Source organism: Podarcis liolepis (assembly GCF_965112155.1).
Source record: "Podarcis liolepis genome assembly, chromosome: 1".
In the NCBI taxonomy this organism is placed as follows: Eukaryota; Metazoa; Chordata; class Lepidosauria; order Squamata; family Lacertidae; genus Podarcis; species Podarcis liolepis.
Window position 1 is genome coordinate 41,426,274 of NC_139554.1, and position 22,157 is coordinate 41,448,430.

General features: G+C 41.5%; 1 protein-coding gene across 1 annotated transcript; it reads right to left on the minus strand.

Moving 5' to 3' along the window:
• Positions 1 to 1,917: 1,917 nt before the first annotated feature.
• EMC7 (ER membrane protein complex subunit 7) lies at positions 1,918 to 11,556 on the minus strand. The gene is made up of 5 exons (XM_083510101.1): positions 11,146 to 11,556; positions 9,021 to 9,140; positions 6,268 to 6,406; positions 4,570 to 4,650; positions 1,918 to 2,344 (listed from the first exon to the last, which is right to left on the minus strand). Exons 1-5 carry the CDS (start codon positions 11,394 to 11,396, stop codon positions 2,192 to 2,194), a joined length of 744 nt encoding a protein of 247 aa, XP_083366227.1. The 5' UTR covers positions 11,397 to 11,556; the 3' UTR covers positions 1,918 to 2,191.
• Between the last annotated feature and the right edge of the window lie 10,601 nt (positions 11,557 to 22,157).

Genomic DNA, 22,157 nt, shown 5'->3' on the forward strand with positions numbered 1-22,157 from the left:
GCATAACTTCTGGACATACCATGTATTCAAAGGGCCTTTGAAAGTCACCTTCATGAACTTGTCCTTTAAAATGTGTGGCACTTTACTTCAAAATGCCAAGCTGTTATACCCACTGCCTTGAAAGAGGTGGTGTAACCCCTCTTGAAGAGGTTTTAAAAAGCTGTCTATCCAATCTCCAATGATCTTTTCCTGGGCAAGGCTAGCCAGCTGCAGGTACTGCGGGAGAAAGCAAATTATCCATTCTAATTTTCTTTCAGGCTTGGGTTTGGCACAGAGGCAGCCGTAGTTGTCCTAATGGATGGCCTCTGTCAAGAGAGAGTCCAGAGGGCAGGGATGCAACTTTGTTGGTTCTCCTTGACTTCTCAGTGGCTCTAGATCATCACTGAGTTGTTCTTCATTAGCAACTCAAGGAGGTGTGAGTTGGAGGATTGCTACCAGAAAGTAACACTAGGATATTGTTGCTTGGCTCCATGGCTTTGGGGTCCAACAAATGTCAATTCTGTTTCCCACGCTGTTTAACATCTAGGCCAGTGGTGGCCAAACTTGGCCCTCCAGCTGTTTTGGAACTACAATTCTCATCATCCCTGACCACTGGTCCTGTTAGCTAGGGATGATGGGAGTTGTAGTCCCAAAACAGCTGGAGGTCCACGTTTGGCCATGCCTGATCTAGGCTGTTGGGTGTCCAAGCCTACTGGCTATGCACTGTATTTTAGAGGCTCTAGCCAAGAGTGGAATGATGCCTCTCTCACAAGGCAAAAACTAAACTTCCTGTCCTTCAGCACTTCATCTACCATTTATACTCTCTAGCCCAGGCTTCCTCAGCCTCGGCCCTCTAGATGTTTTTGGCCTACAACTCCCATGATCCCTAGCTAGGACCAGTGGTCAGGGATGATGGGAATTGTAGTCTCAAAACATCTGGAGGGCTGAGGTTGAGGAAGCCAGCTCTAGCCCATGAATCAAGAACTTGTGGAGCTCCAGATGAGTCTGTACTACTACTCCCATCATTCATGGCCAGCTTGACCACAGGTCAGAGCTGATAGGAATTTAAGTCCACCACCATCTTAGAGGGCCACAGGTTTAGAATCCCTATAAAACATGTGAGATTAGGGTATCAGTTTCCTTTGCCTGCCAGCAGTCTTGTCTGTTGATTGTTGCGCATACTTGCTACAGCATTAAGTTCTTCTGTTGTTTCTGCTAAGAAGGCGCAAGGTAACAACTAGTGTCTCAAGCACAGAAATGGTCAACAATTTTAATCCAAAACATTTTAGAGAAACCAGTGTAGACTTGCATTCACAAAGCTTTTGTTAAAATGTTATAGTAGTGGAAGGTAGGCAAGAGAATGTGTGGTTTCTAAGCAGCAAGGGATCGTACGTGAGGGCACTCCCAGTAGAACAGTTTCCCCTCAAAAATGCTTCCATGACGAAAAGGAAAACCACAAGTACTCCACAAAAACTAGCATGGCAATTTAAGAACTGGTACCAAAGGAAAGAGAGAAGGGAATCAGGGCCACTATATTTGCTGTTACAAGCAGTTCTCAACTCTTTAATTGCTTCTATTCCTGCTTCCAACTTTAAGTACCTTGTAATTTTGAAGTACTGCCTGGATTTATCTTTTTCCTCCTCCCTTTTCCTTACATTGTTGTATGTTCTAGATTCTATGCCCAAAGTCAGGAGCTGTCTTCTTACTGACCTTTGTAAGCAGCTATGGGACACTTTTTCACCCGAGGAGCAGTGTAAAAATGCTTCAAATAAAAACAAATCAATCAAAAGAGGTTCTCTTTCAATAAGCACAAGTAATGTTAGGTTAAGAAAAATATTGTGCATTTATAGACTACGTAAGTTAAGAACAGTGGGTTAAAGACACTTGGTTTCTTGAAATCAGATGCTTTACAGTGATGTTTTAAGAATCATCAATATATTTCACATAATTTAAATTCTTTAATGTCATTCTCTACGAAGGAGTTAACTCTTCATCGGTCTTTACAGAGATACAGAAGTGAAGCAATGTCCCCATGTGTTTAAAGAACAAGATATTTAAATAGGTTAAAAAGCTACAGCACACAACAGTTGTATCATGTCCAATTTCACATTGGATTTAGGTTACAGTAGTGGCTTTTTTGTTCTTCCACAGAACATATAGATGATACCACATAACAGAGCTGTGCAAATTGTGGCTCCAGAGAAACAAACAACTACCTCCTTTTTCCTGCCCCACTTTTTCCTGTTTTACTGCTACTACCACTGGACTTGCTAGAAGATTTTGAAGAGAAAAGTCTTGTCATGAACTCTGACACATCAGGCAGCTCATGGTTAGAATTCAACATATTCATTGATTGCTCCATTTCCTAAATGCATACAAAAAGAGAAGAATGAATTAAGTAAAACCATTTCCAAATCGTAAAGATACGCCAATTTGGTTAATTGTTCTGTCAGTAGTGGTGTCATTTTGCAGCTGCTCTCTACCCATATACCCCCGCTATAGACTCTTTATACAGCCACAGCCTAAACTACAACTTAAAAAAACCCTCTTGTGTTATATTGATATAAATAAATGAAAAGGAAGTTCTAAAAGCAAAAAACAGAGATAACCATGTCTAAAGTAGTGTTACAGGATAAAGGACTGCCATATTAAAATTTTAAAAGATGAGTTTGGTTGAAATCTCTCCCAATTTCAAATTTAAAAAGTTTCTTTTTAAATGCTAAAAAATTTGGCACGCTAGTTCTTAAAATTGTTTAAAACAAACTGAACTATCATGGCAATGTATGTCAAGCATCTTTTTGAAAAGCTATTTCCTTCCAACAGTTGCCTTCTATTAAAATATGTCTGCTAAAAGATCTGAGCCCGATTTGAGGTAGGACATTTAATTTTTCCTAGCCTTTCAAAATTGAACAGAACATTTTACATCTATTGCAGCCTACCCAATGTCTTCCACAGAGGACATGGTCCATGATTCTGTCAACTACACTTTTCCATTAGGCAATCAATTTCTTGCCCAAGAGAGCAGATCGCATGTTGATTCACATCAGCAAATGCATCAGATCAAGCAGTTGATCTGCCTCCACTTTTAACCTTATATTAAACATTTACAATGCAATCTTTTGCAAGTTTTCAGAGGTAAGTTCCACTTTATTCTCAGATAAGTGTGCAGCCAGAGTTAAAATGGAAGATTTAAACATCTATCTCATGATCTAGAATGTTATACCTATTAACTCAAAAATAATGTGAAACCTGTAAGGAACTACTGAAGACAGTGGTCATTTAGAAGGAAAGGAAATTAATACCAACTGAACCCCAAAAAGCAGCAGCCAAAGACAAACAGTAGATACTGCTAAATAAAGAAGATTTAGTAAACACCTTGAATCTCCATTTTGTTCTAGCCTTCCGCTATTCGGCATAACGCATGGTGAAAGGACAATAAATTAGGATAATTTAATAAATATCATATTTAAAACTTTCTGTCATAATGGATTTGTCACAGAAGAACGTGACTAGGATGTGAATTCTTGTTTTAATTGCAATAGGCAAGAAAAGGAGACGATAACACAAATTATCAGAAATAGTCTCAGAGACATTCATTCAACATAGGAAGAGACTGGTAGATTATTTTTGTAACTCAAAATGAGTGCCTCTGTTTTCATGACAAACTAGTGGCGAAATGGCCATAGCACCGAATGGGCAGATGAAGGAATCAGTGCAGCCCAAGAAATCAAAATGATGGTAGAAAACTACACATGCTCCCCATCCAGAACCAAGACATACTTATTTTTCTGCCCAGTGGGGTCTGCTTGACTAACATTTTTCACCACCTATAAGCCAACAGACTCATGCTAATTCCTAATATCAGCAGCAAGGAATCTTTAGGCAGCTGCTGCTTCTGCCAGCAGGAAAAAGAGTGGGTGCTGTTGGCTCACACCCAAAGTGGTTTGGCAGAAATTGAGGCTGTTGCAACAGCCTCTACTGCTCCTAGAACCAAACCGGAAAGGCAACCTAAAACTGATGAAAGATGTCCAAGTACAACTCTCTGTTGCTTCTCAATAACGGCACGAGTGGGCAGCTAAGAGTTATCTTGTATGATTGTGTCTGGGTGGGATCAAACAGATCTTGGTCCCCTTTGTGGGCTGGAATGGAAAGCTGTTGAGATGAAGTGGACTGTCCTAACACACACCAGCTCTCAGACACTAGTTTCATTCAGTCCAATGACACTAAGGCTGCAGCTTCCTGATCTCCTCATATTACATCTCTCTCCATCCTCTTAAAGCCCTCTCTTTGTGTTCTTTCACTTTCTACCTTATCCCTGACTGAAAATAATACATTGAATACATCATACAAAGTTTACACTGCACACAATTTAGATTTAGCATCTCTTAGAATTTGATGTTTTCTGTATAAAGATTTGAATAATTAAGCATTATTAGAGAGCTTGTATTTCTGGCCCACAGCTGTATTTCTATCTTAGTGGTAATAGAAAAACCATTCCCAGACACTTTCTGGACTGTAATATTTATTTGGACTGGTTTGGTTTCTTCAGATACAATATTTGCAGTGTTAACCCTCGCAAAGCTTACTCACCCGCCTCATGTCAGGATCACTTGTGTTGACAACCTTAGGAAGTAATACGAAGATCAGCAATGGAAGGATCATCATCATAACCTTAAACAGGAGATTTTTTTAAAAAAATATATGTTAGTATTTCTTCTGTTATGCAGCAGTTCTAGTACTGCCGTATTGTACCATAGATAATAAAAGAAGACTCCCTCAAAAGTTATATTGTGAATGGCCACCAGGAAACAAACTATGACTCCGTGAATCAGATTAATACCCAAACCTAGGATTGTGGGTAAAATATTAACCATGGTTTACAGTGATATACAAGTGGCGCATCTCAGTGACATACTTAGATGGGGTCAACAGCTCCAAAGGCAGCTACATATGCCTGAGGCTGCACAGAAATTCCAATATTTAGAAATCTCACCAAAAATGAAAAATATGGTGAAAACACTCCATGTTGGGGCTCAATGACCATAGTCTTGAGCCAGTCAAGATCTACTCTCCTTGAGTAGATCCTTTGATTACTACTGTAGCAGAGAAACCATTTCTTCTGGCAGGGTTTTAGCAGTCAAAATAGACACTAACTTATTATTCAACAATAGACAAATAAAGGGGAGAGTGGATCTATATCCAAGTATCACAGCGTGTGGTATTTTAATTTTTTTTTAATGTGCTGCATAACTGAAGCATCTGTATCTAGGCTAGTTCAATTATTCCATTTAACAAGTCCTACCATATGCATTGGGACGCGGGTGGCACTGTGATCTAAACCACAGAGCCTAGGGCTTGCCAATCAGAAGGTAGGTGGTTCAAATCCCCGCAACAGGGTGAGCTCCTGTTGTTCGGTCCCAGCTCCTGCCCACCTAGCAGTTCGAAAGCACGTCAAAGTGCAAGTAGATAAATAGGTACTGCTCTGGCGGGAAGGTAAACAGCATTTCCGTGTGCTGTTCTGGTTCGCCAGAAGTGGCTTAGTCGTGCTAGCCGCATGACCCGGAAGCTGTCTGCAGTCAAACGCCGGCTCCCTCGGCCTATAGAGAAAGATGAGTGCCGCAACCCCAGAGTCGTCTGCGACTGGACCAAATGGTCAGGGGTACCTTTACCTTTACCATATGCACTGAGCCAGGATTAATGGGTACCTGTGGTTGCTTTAGCAAACAGCATCCCAAACTGCCCTTCAGTTTTATATTCAACCTCAAAACAACAACAAACCTATAACACATTCCTCTGCCACACACTCTGCCTTCCAGTTTCAACTGAAATTTCTAGCTGAGGCAAGCTAGAAATCAACACACTTTTAAGACTCCTACTACAAAACACAGTTACACATTCGTAGTTTACTTCAAAAATATTATATACAATAGGGCTGGAGGTTTTTTTTTGCAAATGCATAGCAAATTAACTGGCAGTGGGGATGCCAATTTAGGTCTACAATGCTTCATAATTTCCCCCTGGCTGATTGTATGACAAGAAATCCCTGTTAAGATGATGTAACCATCCCTCCCTCTAGAGATGCCTCTCCTGCACCCAAGAGATACCTGCCTGAAAACAAGTGTTGTTTTGATAAATTATCTTCTAACAGTGGCATATTAACATATAATCTGTTAAATGTTTACCCTTAAATCTTACAAATAGGGTCCTTAAATAGGTTTTGAAACATAGGCAATAAATAGCTAATCAGTGGCAAACAAGCAGTTCATATGCCCCTGTTTCCATACATACCATGGGGTTCATTAAGAAGTCTGTCCATCCCCAAGACTCTCTCTTTATGAAATAAGAAGGTGGTCCAGAAGATTTCATCTGAAGCGGGTATGGCAATCGGACAACTTCTGATGTTTTGATGTAATTCACAAATCTTGCCCTGAAGAAGACATTTAGAAGTATCTTTCTCCATTAAAGCCCAACAAATTATCTTGATTAGATATTTTCTCTATCACTGCATTTGAATTGAAGTGATAATCCTGTGAATACCGTATTTTTCGCTCGATAACACGCACCCAACCATAATGCGCATGTAGTTTTTAGAGGAGGAAAACAAGAAAAAAAATATTCTAAGTGAAACAGTCGATGTATGATTTTTGTGGTTTATGCTGTGGCCACAGACATGTGATCTGATAGTGAGTTTGGGGTAGCCCAATGCAAAAATCCTGAGGATCCATGTGGATCCATGTTTGTAACCACGTTTTTGCACCACTGCAGCCCCAGGCAACAGTGGGTGCGTGATTTTTTTGGTGCAAACTGTAGCCATGGACACGCTATGTGATCTGATGGTGAATTTGGGGTGACCCAGTGCAAAAATCCTGAGGATCCATGTGGATCTGTGCTTTGTAACCACGTTTTAAGTGGGGAGGGAAGGAAAAGCACTCAAGGGACAAGAAGCACGCGTGGAGCAGGCTCTGCTTCTCTCCCTCCTCCCCACCCTTTAGCGAGCTGAAAACCTTTGCTGGAGGGACAGAGAGCCTGCTTGCTTTAAAGGAGCCTACCGGACAGGAGCCGCTTACACGAGTGTAAGCGGCTCCTGTCCGGTAGGCTCCTTTAAAGCAATCAGGTTCTGCTTCTCTCCCTCCTTAGCGAGCTGAAAACCTTTGCTAGAGGGACAGAGAGCCTGCTTGCTTTAAAGGAGCCTAAAGCAAGCAGGTTCTGCTTCTCTCCCTCCTCCTCCCCCCCCCCCCTTAGCGAGCTGAAAAGCAAAGCGGGAGGAGAGATACAGAGAGCCTGCTTGCTTTTTGCTTTAAAGGAGCCAAGCGGACAGGAGCCGCTTACACTCGTGTAAGCGGCTCCTCTCCCGCTTTGCTCCTTTAAAGCAAGCAGGCTCTGCTTCTCTCCCTCCTCCCCCCCCCCTTAGCGAGCTGAAAATCTTTCCTGCTATTTCCAGCAAAGCGGGAGAAGAGCCGCTGAGTAGGGACGAGAGAGATACAAGAGAGCCTGCTTGCTTTAAAGGAGCCAACCGGACAGGAGCCGCTTACACTCGTGTAAGCGGCTCCTCTCCCCTCCCGCTTTGCTCCTTTAAAGAAGCAGGCACTCTGTCCCTCTCTCCTCCCCATTCAGCGGCTCTTCTCCCGCTGGAAACCACGGAGGAGGGAAGCATTTCCCCTTACTTTCTAGGAGGAAAAAAACGTGTGTTATGGAGCGAAAAATACGGTAGCAGTACGGTAAGCAGCTTAAAATTTGACTGTAAGAAAGTACCATAATTGTATGTAGGATTGTAGCTTGGTCACCTGGTCATATAAGAGATTCTGCATTAGATGTGCATCTATATCCCAACAAATTTGTTTACTTGGTGAAACTTTATTTTCCCAAGAGAGGCCTGAAAATAGTTTATTCTGCATGTCCTTGGAGATAGCAACTAGAGCAGGTGCTACTGAAAAACAACAGCAACCTATTTTACACACACACACACACACACACACACACACAAACAATCATCACTGATTTTGCAAAATCCAGTATCAGATAAATTAAGTTTGAAAGATCTCACAAATGCAACAAATTAGCAGTGATCATATGTAAATAACTAGCATTAAATGTCAAAGATTATAGACTCAAAAGAACTTTGTAAGCCACTGTAATCACTGTGCAGATATTCTCAGTGAGGAAAACATAGTTGAAAACCATTCTGTAAACTATTAGCACCAAACAGAAACTGAGTTAAGCTTAGCTTAACCAGGTGGCTTTAACTTGTGGATAGAAAGCTCTGTTAAAGGAAAGAGGTTATTTTAGCCAGTTCCCCATTCCACCTACAGCACTGCTGAGAAGGTACTCTGGAGGGGGAGGGGTTGGGGGGACCATCTGGAAATGTGGAAAGGGGTGCTGGGGCCTGCAGGGAGAAAGGGAAATCTATTAAAATGACCACCTCCTTATCCACCAATGGATCTTGATCCTTTCCATGAAAAAAAGTGCAAGCCTGGATCCAACCCCTTCAGATATAGTTTATGTATCTTTAAAAGTAATTTTTTCATGATATATCACACCACACCTGGCAGAAGTTTTGTTTTCAGATACATTAATTTAGAAGCTTGGTTCACAACCAACACTAAGCCATAGTCTGTTTAACAAATCATATTAACCACAAATTTGTCCCCCAGATGATCAAACAAAGCATGGCTTGTTTCTCTAAAGCTTGATTTCTTTCTAGCCCCATGCCTTTATAGCTTGGTGAACATCTGTGATGTGCAAACAAACCATAGTTATGGAAGGATGTTGGGTTTGTACATAACAGCAAGCCAAAGTTAAAAAAAACAACAAGGTTGGTAAACCACCACCAAACCAAGGCTTCAGATTGTGGTTTGCTAGCAGTAAACAAGCTATAGTGAAGGCAACTGTGGAGGATTCAAATAATTACAGAGTTTTAAGGCCTATTTATTTATTTATAAAAAATGTTTAAGGCCTTACCAACAGACCAACCAGCCCTGTTTTCCATAGCAAATCAGTTTGGTTCAGTATTCTATATATATAAAAAAGCTATAGCCGCTCACCTCATTTTCCCTTTTGAAGTGATGTCCACTCGCACTGGTTCAAATTTATAAGCTGGAGATATGACTTCAACTACATATGATCCAGAAGGAACATCATGAACCACAAAGCTTCCATCTGTCCTGAAAAAATAAAAATTATCATATATTTAATTGCATCACAGAACAGTTACAATAATTTAAAATGTGCTACAGATGTTTTACATGTCAGAACTCAAAAAAGCTTTATTAGACCAAAGAGCTATCATCCTATCAAGAGGGGGATTACAAACCCTACCTATTAATTCATAACACAATGCTCTATTTCACTAACATACAATGCCAGTAAGCCGGTGCTGCATAGTACTTAAGAGTGGGAGCTGGACGTTTCCATTGAAAATCTTGGCTCAGCCATGATACACTGAGTGTTCTAAGGCAATCCTCATAAGTACAGAATGGCTTTTTCAAACCATCTTATGTGTATATATGTATGGAAAAGACAGTTTTGTTGGATGAAGTTTCTCAACCAGAAAACTCTTGAGAAGGATCCAAGAAAAATCTTGCTCTCAATATTAACCTGCCTATACATAAAGAGCAGGAGCATAATCTTTGCTATAGAAAGGATAGCCATTGCTTTCTCTTGACTGCACATATCATCTGTCATTTTTTAAAATACTGGATGATGTTCAGTCTAAGCATATGTGATACAGAGCACTCGAGTCTCCAAAGAGGAGCTGGAACTGACAACACTCAAAGTATGTACATATGTTTCTGTGCTCCAGGACACCTCCTTGCAGGATGAGGTCACAACACCACAAGGTGGAAAAGGAGTTGTGCAAGACTGGCCATTACTGAAATAGGCACCACCTATTAGCTAGTAGAGATACCTGTAGAACTACATTCTAGAATCTAGAAAGCACTCACCCCCCAAAAAAAACACCCAGTGACCCTGTTATCTCAGAAAAATAATGTTATCTAGCAATTAGATGTGCACACTACTGCACAAGCTAACTTTAAGAATGGGGATGCACATTCTACGGAAAACAACAGTCAGGATTCATGCTTGCACATTACAGGGTGCAGGTAGAAGAAGAAGAGTTTGGATTTGATATCCCGCTTTATCACTACCCTAAGGAGTCTCAAAGCGGCTCACATTCTCCTTTCCCTTCCTCCCCCACAACAATCACTCTGTGAGGTGAGTGGGGCTGAGAGACTTCAGAGAAGTGTGACTAGCTCAAGGTCACCCAGCAGATGCATGTGGAGGAGCGGAGACGCGAACCCGGTTCCCCAGATTATGAGACTACCGCTCTTAACCACTACACCACACTGGCAACTGCAGGTACCAGTGTCTCTGTACACAGCAGGTGTCTCTGTACACAGCAGAAACCAAGAAGCTGGAAAACAGAAACTACAAAAATAAAGAGGAGGTGTTTGGTGATTGCTTAACGGTGCTTTTTGAGTTCAGGAAAAAGAGCAGTATCCTTAAAGGCTTGAGGAAAAGTTTCCCAGTTCTTTGTCCTTTGAAATGAGCAACATTTGTTGCATTCATCGAAGTGGCAACAAGCATGCCCTAAGATGGACTGCCCCGCGCTCAAGAAAGGTGACTCTTTTCTGAACTAAGATTTTAAACAGGTAGGTAGCTGTGTTGGTCTGCCGTACTTGGAACAAAATAAAAAAAATCCTTTCAGTAGCACCTTAGAGACCAGCTTTTGTGTGCATGCACACTTCATCAGATACCAAGCATGCAGACGAAAGCTCATACCAATAACAAACTTAGTTCGTCTCTAAGGTGTACTGGAAGGAATTTTTTTATTTGTTAAGATTTTAAACGTGTGGGGGAAATCAGAAGAAAAAGACAGCCATCTCTTCAAGTAAATTTGTCTGTCTCTGTAGGCACACGTTGGTGGTGATGCAACTTCGTACTATGATGCAGTGGTTAGTAGTCTCAGACGAGGAATGGGGAGGCCCGAGTTGGAATTTCCCCTAAACTACTTTCTGTCAGGCTAGCCTACCTGGCAAGGTTGTTGTGGGGACCAAACGGGAGAGAGACCGAGGGTTGGGGTTTGAATCAAAAAAGGCAAACAAATCCGTTCCCTCTCCCCGCAAAGCCTTCCGCTCCCGGCAGCCTCTCTCCCCGGCTGCTACTCACTTGAGGAAGCCGACGTGCTCTTCGCCGTCCACCAGCACCCGGGCCCCCGAGATCCAGTCCTGGGGCTTCACCCCCGGCACCACCGCCCGGCCCTCGATCTTAAACCGCTCGCTGGCGCCCACAGCCTCCCCGCTAGCGGCGCCCCCGGCCACCTCCGAAGCCCGCGAGCCGGAGGCCAAGAGAAAGGCCGCCAGCAGCAGCCGCAACATCGTCGTCGCCGTCCCCGGGAGGCCGCCGGGCCGGGCCGCCATTAGAGCAACCGCCGGAGGTGCCGGGAAGGAGGGGGAGGAGGCGGCGACAGAGCGGACCGGGAGAAAGGAAGGGCCGCTCTTGTCGTCCCCGGCGGCGCATGCGCCAAGTGGAGGGGCGCGCCGTGACGAACGAGGATGCGAGAGCTCAACTTCCGGGTTTCTTCTGAAGACGTTTCTTAAAGGAGCCGCAGGGCGAAAAGCAGGGAGCTGCCCATGGAGAGCGTTGCTGGGTTCCAGGGTAGTTATGATTGGGCAGCAGTATTTCTATTATTATTATTATTATTATTATTATTATTATTATTATTATTATTATTATTATTATTATTATTATTTATAATAGAGAGCATTGCTGGGTTTCAGGGTATTTATCATTGGGCAACAGTATTCCTATTATTATTATTATTATTATTTATTAATAATAATAATAATAGTAGAGAGCATTGCTGGGTTTCAGGGTAGTTAAGATTGGGCAACAGTATTTCTATTATTAATAATAATTAATAATAATAATAATCTGGGATTCCCCAGCCACTCGTCAAACGCCAAAAACATCCAATACAGCAATTTTAATAATAATAATAATAATAATAATACATTTTATTATTATTTATACCCCGCCCATCTGGCTGGGCTTCTCCAGCCACTCTAGGCGGCTCCCAACAGAATATTAAAAACACACTAAAACATCAAACATTAAAAACTTCACTAAACAGGGCTGCCTTCAGCTGTCTTCTAAAATAAAGAGAGGAGTAATAAGTTACAGCATCGGGATGAGTGCCTGCTTTTCGTAATTTAGGTCTTGTTTAATGCGGGGGGGGGGGCAGAATGTATTTTTCTTTTTTTTTTTATTATAATTTTTTATTGCTTTTTTCCAGGGTAAAAAATACATCATCAATGTCACAACAAAAGCAGTTTTACAGAAAAGAAAAGAAATTATAGAAAGAAAAAAGAAGTTCACTTTTTCACATCAATTTTCATAATCAACCAGACTTCCCCACGTCCTCCATCCCCTGTTTTCTTTACAATAAAAATAAACAGCAAATTAATACCTTATTTCAAATGTTTTTGTGTTTTCATTTAGTTATATAGTCCACAATTTATACATTTCTAAATCTTAACTTAATTTCCAACGTTTACCAATTTCAATACTGAAGCATGTTTTTCCAGAACACTTAGCAAATTCTCAACATTCATATAACTTATAATGTTTTTGTAAATAGTCCTTAAATTTTTTCCAGTCCTCTTCCACTGCGTCTTCTCCCAGATCTCGGATTCTGCCTGTCATTTCAGCTAATTCCATGTAGTCGATCAGCTGCGAATGCCATTCTTCCAGCGTGGGTAGCTCCTGTGCCTTCCAGTATTTGGCTATAAGAATTCTTGCTGCTGTAGTTGCATATAAAAAGAAGGTTCTATCTTTTTTTAACACTCTCTGGCCCACAATGCCCAGGAGGAAGGCCTCTGGTTTCTTGTGAAAGGTGTATTTAAACACCTTTTTCAACTCGTTATAGATCATTTCCCAAAAAGCCTTCACCCTCGGGCATGTCCACCAGAGGTGAAAAAAAGTTCCTTCAGCCTCCTTACATTTCCAACATTTATTGTCAGACAAATGATATATCTTTGCAAGTTTGACTGGGGTCATGTACCACCTGTATACCATTTTCATAATGTTTTCCTTTAAGGCACTACATGCCGTGAATTTCATGCCGGTGGTCCACAACCTTTCCCAGTCTTCAGACATAATGTTGTGCCCAATGTCTTGTGCCCATTTTATCATAGCTGATTTAACTATCTCATCTTGAGTATTCCACTTAAGCAGCAAGTTATACATTCTTGAAAGCACTTTCGTCTTAGGTTCAAGTAATTCTGTCTCTAGTTTTGATTTTTCCACCTGGAAACCATTTTTTTTGTCTTTTTTAAAAGTCTCTAAAATTTGGGCATAGTGAAACCAGTCTCGCACCTTTCCTTTCAGTTTTTCAAAACTCTGCAACCTCCAAGTATCACCATCTCTTTCAATTATCTCACAATATTTCAACCAGCCACTCTCCATATTACGTAATTTAATAGCCTTAGCCTCCACCGGTGATAACCACCTCGGGGTCTTACTTTCAAATAAGTCCTTGTATTTAGTCCAGACAATGAATAGAGCTTTCCTGACAATATGGTTTTTAAACAGTTTATGAGACTTTGCCTTGTCGTACCAAAGATATGCATGCCACCCAAAAGCATTACTATGCCCTTCCAGATCTAGGACATCAGTGTTTTCTAACAGAAACCAATCTTTCATCCAGCAGAGAGATGCAGCTTCATAATACAATCTTAGGTCCGGCAGGGCAAACCCCCCTCTTTCCTTTGCATCTGTTAATATTTTAAATTTTATTCGGGGCTTTTTGCCCTGCCAGACAAACTTTGCAATGTCCCTCTGCCACTTTCCAAAACATTCCACTCTGTCCACGATCTGAAGGGTTTGAAACAAAAACAACATTCTTGGCAATACATTCATCTTAACTGCTGCAATTCTACCCGACAAGGAAAGTTTCAATCTTGACCATGTTTCTAGGTCCTTTTTAATTTCCGACCAACATTTTTCATAATTGTCTTTGAACAAATTCAAATTTCTCCCAGTCAGATTAACCCCCAGGTATTTCACTTTTGTAACGACATTTAATTCTGTTTCCTTCTGAAACCCATCTATTTCTGAAGGTGTCAATTTTTTTGCCAAAACCTTGGTTTTTTGTTTGTTTAGCTTGAATCTCGCCACCCGACCAAACTCAGAAATTAGTTCTAAAGCTCTTTTTGTACTAACTTCTGGCTCCTGTAATGTCAAAACCAAATCGTCTGCAAAGGCCTTCAGTTTATATTGTTTTTCTCCGACCTGTATTCCTTCCACCCGCTGGTCCTTCCTAATCATGTTCAGCAACACCTCCAGGACAGAAATAAATAACAAGGGTGATAAGGGGCACCCCTGTCGTGTCCCTTTTTCAATTTTAAACTCCTCTATCACCACATTGTTAACTATCAATTTAGCTTTTTGCTCTGAATAAATTGCTTCAATACCATTTTGAAACGCCCTTCCCACTCCCATCCCTTCCAAATTTTTCTTCATAAATTTCCAAGATATATTATCAAAGGCTTTCTCGGCGTCTATAAAGATCAAAGCTGCCTTCGTGTTCAAATTTGTCTGTAATAACTCCAAAACATCAATGATATTCCTAGTGTTGTCAGACAAGTGCCTGCCAGGGAGAAAGCCTGCTTGGTCTTTATGAATTACTTCATTTAAGACTTTTTTCAATCTGTTTGCCAAAATGTCAGCAAAAATTTTATAATCCACATTTAGGAGTGAGATGGGGCGATAGTTCCTAAGTTGAGTCTTTTCAGATTCCAATTTTGGGATCAAGGTGATGAATGCCTCTTTCCACGATTCGGGTGCCCCCTTCCCTTCCATAATTTGGTTACATACCTCCATTAATGGCTGGACCAGATATTCCTTCAATGTCTTATAGTATTTGGAGGTAAGTCCATCTGGGCCTGGAGATTTGCCTAATTGCATGTTCTGAATGGCACTTTCAATCTCCTGTTGTGTTATTTTATAATTCAGGGCTGTTTGCTTGTCTTGTGTTAGTTTTTGCAGGCCATAGCTTCTTAGAAAATTATTTATCTCAGTCTCAACTTGGGGTCCTTGAGTAAACAGTTTTTTAAAATATCTCTGGAAACACTTTCTAATATCTTCTGGTTTCTGAATACATTCTCCTTCAACCTCCAGATTGGTAACAAAGTTCAATTTTTGTCTCTTTTTCAACTGCCATGCCAGCAGCTTCCCACATTTATTTGCAGATTCGAATGATCTTTGTTTCATCTGTTTAATTTTCCATTCAACTTCTTGATTTATCAATTTCGCATATTGTGCTTGATGGAATTTTATTTCTCTTAAAGCTTCTTTTGATTTTGGGTTTAATCTCAGCTTTTTCTCTCCGTCTCTTATCTTCTCCAAAATCTTGTCCTTTTTACCATTCCAGAGTTTTTTCTTAATAGAGTTCTGCTGTATCAGGAACCCTCTCATAACAGCTTTGCTTGCGTCCCAGATTGTTTTCTTTTCCACCAAAGTATTCAAATTTATTTCGAAATAATCTTTCAGCGTTTTTTGGGCCTTCTTCACAATCTCCTGATCTCTAAACAAATAGTCATTCATTCTCCATCTGAAGGATCCAGCTGGTGTGAGTCTTAAGTCTATTTTCAAGGCGTTGTGGTCGGAGCAGGTTTTAGGGCAAATCTCTACTTTTTTTGTCTTAGGTGCCAGTCCTCTAGATGTCCAAATTTGGTCGATTCTTGTCCACGAAAGATGGGCCTCAGAAAAGAATGTTCCTTCTTTACCTAGAGGGTTCTTTGTTCTCCAGATATCAATCAAATCCATATTGTCTGTAAGTTCAAAGAAAGTCTTTGGGAGTCTGCCATCTTTGGTCAAGTTCTGATTTTGTGACTTATCCATGTATGTGGAGACAACTCCATTCATATCACCCATCAAAATGATGTTAGTATAGTCAATGTGGTCCAACATTGTCTCATGCAGCTTCTTATAAAATTCCGATTTCCCATCGTTTGGTGCATAGATTCCTACAATCAAAAATTTCTCTCCTTGTGCTTGAATTTCAATCGCCAGAATTCTTCCTTGTTCATCTTTAAAAATCAATTTTGGTACTAGGGTCTCCTTTGCATAAATCACTACTCCTCTTTTTTTAACCTTATCTGATGAGATAAATTCTTGGCCTAGTCTCTTGTTGGTTAACACTCTCCTATGGAGCCTGGTCACATGTGTTTCTTGAAGGCAAATAATGTCTAATTGTTCTTTTCTCAAAATATGAAAAATCTTTTTCCTTTTTTCGGGAGAATTTGCGCCATTAATGTTCCAACTGAGAAGCTGTAGAGACATCTCGGACTAGTTATTGGCCTGCTGGGGTGTCTCCTTTGTCGTTTTTGTCTGGAGGTGGAACCGGATTCAATCCAAACGAAGGAGGTGGCCAGACGCCTGCTATTCCTTTCCGAAGGTCTTCCCCGTGGTCGTTTAGGAACTTTTCTTGCTCCTCTGCTGTTCTGATTCTTACCTTCACCCCTTTCAAAGTAAAAGATAGTCCTTGAGGGAATTCCCACCTGTATGGGATTGTGTTGTTTCTCAGTAAGCTTGCTAGGTCTTTATATGTGGCTCTTAAATCCAGAAGCTGTTTTGGTATATCTCTAAAGATTTCTGCCTTTTTTCCCTGAATCACCAATGAATTTTTAAAATGCAAGCCGAGTATATTTTCTTTTTCTTGCCTAGATCTCAAAATGATCAGGCAATCTCTTGGTTTATCCTTCTTAGCCACTCTTCCTAGTCTAAAAGCGGTGACAATTTTAAAGTCTTTCTCTTCTGCCAGACCCCAGAATTTGGATATTTCTGTTGTCAAAAATCCAATCAGGTCCTCTTTTTCTGATTCTGGGATGTTTCTAATTCTGAGGTTATTTTCCCTGTTTTTCAGTTCTGCAAGGGACAGGTACACTTGTTGTTCAGTAACCTGTCTACTCAGTGGTCTAACTTCGCCTCTTAATTCCTCTATCCTCTTTTTATTTTCGTCTGCTTTTGTGTTTACTTCCTGAACTAATTTTCGATTTTCTGTTGTAGTCTTTTCAATGTTACCTATCGCCTGTGTATTTTTAGTGACTTGGTCTGTCAATTTATTAATTGAGGCTGTTACCTGGTCAAATTTAGCAGCTTGTTCATCAAACCTAGCTGCTTGTTCATCAGCTTTCTTGTTCAGTGCTGCCAACTGCTCCAATATTTCTTTAGAGACAGGGTCTATCCCTCCAGCAGCCATCTCTCCAAGAGCAGGCTGTATAGATTGTCCTTCCTGCAGACCTGTCAAAATTGGGACAGATGATCTGCGTAGCTGCACAGGCAGAGTTGATTGCAAAAGTTCAGTTTGTTTTGCTTTCTTTGCAGCCCTTGTTTTTGCTGTACCACTCATTCCACAGCTGTCCCAGTGTCAAGGTCAAATTGTAAATCCCATGGGAAAAGTAATTCCAAAAAAAGTAAACATCCAGACAGGAAAATTCCAGGACCAGTAGCAGTTCTCAGAGACTAATAATTCCACAATCCAGCAGGGAGAGCTCCCTGAAAATTAGGGAGAAGGATAGGAAATTTCCACCATTAAGTTCCCACAGACAAAAGATATTTTCCAAAGCAGGGGGGGAACCCCTCACCTTCAGTTTAAACTGCAGAGAATAAAAGTTCTTTGCCAAGGTGCTTGCAACAGTTCCTTTTTCCAACTTACAAAGTAGCTGTAACTTATAACTTTGTCTACAGTTACCGCAGTCCGATGTTACTTGTATCCGGTCAGACCGAGAGCAGGGTTTCAAAACTTTGTAATCCACAGGGGAAAAGAAAGAGGATCATAAACTTAGCTCACTTATAAAACTGTTATGTCCTTTCTTTAACTTTTAGTCAATCAAAGCCGGATTTGCAGAGTAAATTCCAACTCCTTTTAAGTCCTTTCAGCGCTTCAGCTTTAAAGGGACTTTGCTCAATACTTTAAACAGAGCCGGAAGACTGACTTCCTTTTTAGCGTCTCCCGCTTTCAGCCAAATTTCTCCAGATTTAGTTCATATAAAGCTTCAAATTTCTTACTCACGAGTAAGTTGTTTCAGTTCAGTTGTTGAAGGAAGAAAGGTCAGCGCTGATCAGCAGCAGCCGCGCGGCTTCACTTCCGCGGAAAGAGCGATGGATTCACAGCACCGCTACCCCCTCCACGTTCCGATACCCCTTACGGAGTCTCTTCTGCGTTTCCGAGGTCGCTTCTGGTGCCCGCCGAACCCCACGGCCACGAGCTCACTCTACTCGTGGTTTCTCTAACTGGGTCGTCGCTGTGCCGCAGCGCACGACCCTTTTCCGCGGAGCCCCTCTTCAGCAGCTGAAGAGGACCGCCATTGCTGAGCGCGCCGCCTCCGGAAGTGGGTTGGGGCGGAATGTATTTTTCAAGAGAACTTATTTTTGCTCAGTGCAAACTCAGTGCAAGGTGTAACACTTCTACTGAAGGCTGGATATGGGCTGCGAGTGGGGCCTGAGTGGGCAACGTTAATCTTTGCTGTTGCCTGTAACGGGAGGGGTGTTTAGGGAAGCTTTTAATGTTTGATGTATCACAGTATTTTAATATTCTTTTGGAAGCCGCCCAGAGTGGCTGGGGAAACCCGGCCAGATGGGTGGGGTATAAATAATAATAATAATAATAATAATAATAATAATAATAATAATAATGGAGTGGGGGATATTTAGCTAAAAATCTAAACCAACCGCAGCCCCACCAATGCTGGCTTTTCACGCAGTTCATATTCTGCAGTAGTGTAGCATTTCTACTGCCCCCCCCCATATACATTCACATAAAATCTGAATTAGATGGTGGACTTGTAGAAAGGGGTCAAACCCTATAAAACCCCCTCTGTTGTCAATAAGACTGAGGAACCTGGAGGAGATAGAGCCCAGCCATTTTATTACTTAGGAAGCAATAGGTTACAGTCGGATCCATAGCTGTCAACTTTTCCCTTTTCTTGCGAGGAATCCTATTCAGAATAAGGGAATTTCCCTTTAAAAAAGGGAAAGGTTGACAGCTATGGTCGGACCCTTCCGCAAGAACTGTAACCCCCAGCTAGCAGTCTAGGGAGGTTATTTATAAGTTTCTACACAAAGCCCTTTCCAATCATATGCATATAAGTATTTCCCATTACCTCATCCTAATTGTTGGATACATTTCAGGTTAGTATGCTTGCGCAATAAGCATAAGCATCGGCTGTTTTGCTGTCCATACAGAAACATTGTTACATGAAGCTATTGTGCTTTGTAAACCTGCGTGTTTAGCTGCGTATGTTCTGCGATAAAAATGTTAGCTTCTTCTCTTCCTGTGGGAAAGGGCTTTTGCATTCTCAGCAGGTTCAAAGCTTTAGCATTCTTAAGAGTTTCATAGCTTTTTCTCAAAGTGATGTAGCATTTTCTTAAAGCATTATCAATTTTTGTGGCCCTTGGGGGTCCTCCCTCAGACTCATGCCTCTGTTTCTACATGGCATCACAGCTATGCTAAAATCCTGGATTCTTCTTTGGGTAACATACGCTTCGGGTTACAGACTCCGCTAACCCAGAAATATTACCTCAGGTTAAGAACTTTGCTTCAGGATGAGAACAGAAATCGTGCTCCGGTGGCACGTGTGGCGGCAGCTGGAGGCCCCATTAGCAAAAGTGGTGCTTCAGGTTAAGAACAGTTTCAGGTTAAGAACGTACCTCCGGAACGAATTACGTACTTAACCAGAGGTACCACTGTAAGTATAAATGTTGGGGAAATGGATGCAAATGAAACTATTGTTTTTTCTCTCTGACCCTACAAGCAGTTTTTCTTCTTCTAATGATTCCATTTCAAGCACTTTGTCCGATATAATAAATGTAGCTCCATTGCTATTTCTAGCATTTAAGAGTACTAAATATATCATTTAGGCAATAGTGTGGAACCTGGTAGTGTGGGAGGTTTCAAGCTATTTTGTGTATCTATTCTAACAGCTACAATAGAAGAAACCATTTAGCATTTTTATTGCTAGCATTTATTACATTGTAGTCTCCCAGCATAATGTTCCAGGCAGCTATATAAGAATTGGTTTTGGCTCAGCAAGTATATTCCATTTTGGCTCTATTTAATCTCTCTGTCCCCAAGTTTCTGGAATCAGTCAAAGCTTAAACAGGTGTTATTTCTAACAATGCCATGCTGACCATCAGTTCTCTTATAAATCAAACTTATCAGTAAATGCTGACCTCTTAATTTCAAAATAAGAATTTGTTCTGGTCTGCTTAAACTAATCTAACAGTATAATTGTAGCCTGCTGTTCTTTAACTGTAACCATTGGAAATTGGGCACTGACCCCTAATGGCCTAAATCCTGCATCTCATAAGGATTGTCCTTCTATTAAAAGCCACATATCATCAAGATCATCTATGTGTAATATCTGTGCACAGTAAGAACTGGTAGAGTGAAAAAGAGAATGTCTGCCCTTCATTATGTGGACTTCTTCCCACAAAGGGTGTGTTCACATTACTGCCTTAGAGCGCAGTGAAGTTGTTTTTCTCCTGGTGCGTTTCACAGCTCTTTCCCCTCTAGCTGTTCACATCAGCACAGCTTCCGTTCCTGTTTGTGTGCAAACCAGGGGGTGTTGATGGGGTGGAGATGTCTCCACCCTATTCCAAGGTGTTTACATCTAGTTATTGTACATTTTCATTGTACGTTCATTTTATTGTACATTTTCAATAGCATTGTTGTTGTTTAGTCGTTTAGTCGTGTCCGACTCTTCGTGACCCCATGGACCAGAGCACGCTAGGCACTCCTGTCTTCCACTGCCTCCCGCAGTTTGGTCAAACTCATGCTGGTAGCTTCGAGAACACTATCCAACCATCTCATCCTCTGTCGTCCCCTTCTCCTTGTGCCCTCCATTTTCCCCAACATCAGGGTCTTTTCCAGGGCGTCTTCTCTTCTCATGAGGTGGCCAAAGTATTGGAGTCTCAGCTTCAGGATCTGTCCTTCCAGTGAGCACTCAGGGCTGATTTCCTTAAGAATGGATAGGTTTGATCTTCTTGCAGTCCATGGGACTCTCAAGAGTCACCTCCAGCACCATAATTCAAAAGCATCAATTCTTCGACGATCAACCTTTTTTATGGTCCAGCTCTCACTTCCATACATCACTACTGGTTTCAATAGCATAGGCATTTTTAAAACATTACTTTTAAAACAAAAACTCATCTCTGTTACTTGTGTTTCAAATGATTTTCAGGAGAAAGCAAGTAACCTGCCCTGGAAACATCTTTATCCTCCAAGCTACTCCTGGCTAAACAGCACTACTTCATCCATCCCTTCCACACCAACTCTAGGTATCGCAAGCTGCACTTCTCTACCTTTGATGCCTGCTAAAGCCCACTCCTCTACTCCCCACTTCCTCTCTCTGGTCAAGATTTGGCCTCCTTCTCCAATGCTAAGATAGAACCAGTCTACTCTGCCCTTCATTCTGCCCCTTTCTAACTTCCAGTTATCTCCCCTTATGCACCATCTCCTTCGAGTATCCAAATACACCATTTCCCCTATTCTCAAAAAAGATCACATTTCTAGGCTCATTGTCCCTTCTCCAAGTACTACTCTTCCCCCCTTTATCTCTGAACTTCTGGACTGTGCTGCTTACTCCTATATAACAACGATCTTTCCTCCAATTCTACTTTTGACCCTCTCCAATCTGGCTTTCACCTCTTTCACTCCACTGAACTACCCTCATGAAAATCATGGATGACCTCCTCACTGCCAGATCTATGAGCCTCTTCTCTGTACTTATCTCCTTGATCTTTCTGTCATGTTTGATAGTTAATAGTTCCTTCCGGTTAGATTCCTATTATGCCCTGGGGATCCTTGCTGCTGTCCTCCACTGGCTCTCTTCCTGTCTAATCGTTTTTTCAGTGTCTCCATATACTGCTTTCCTCTCTTGTTGGGATTCCTCAGGAGGCTTGGCTGCCTACTATTCTTTCTCACCATACTTTGTCCTTCGGCAAGCTTACCACTTTTCCATGACTTTCAGTATCACCTATACAGTGGTACCTCGGGTTACATATGCTTCAGGTTACAGACTCCGCTAACCCAGAAATAGTACCTCGGGTTAAGAACTTTGATTCAGGATGAGAACAGAAATCGTGCTCCGGTGGCTCGGCAGCAGCGGGAGGCCCCA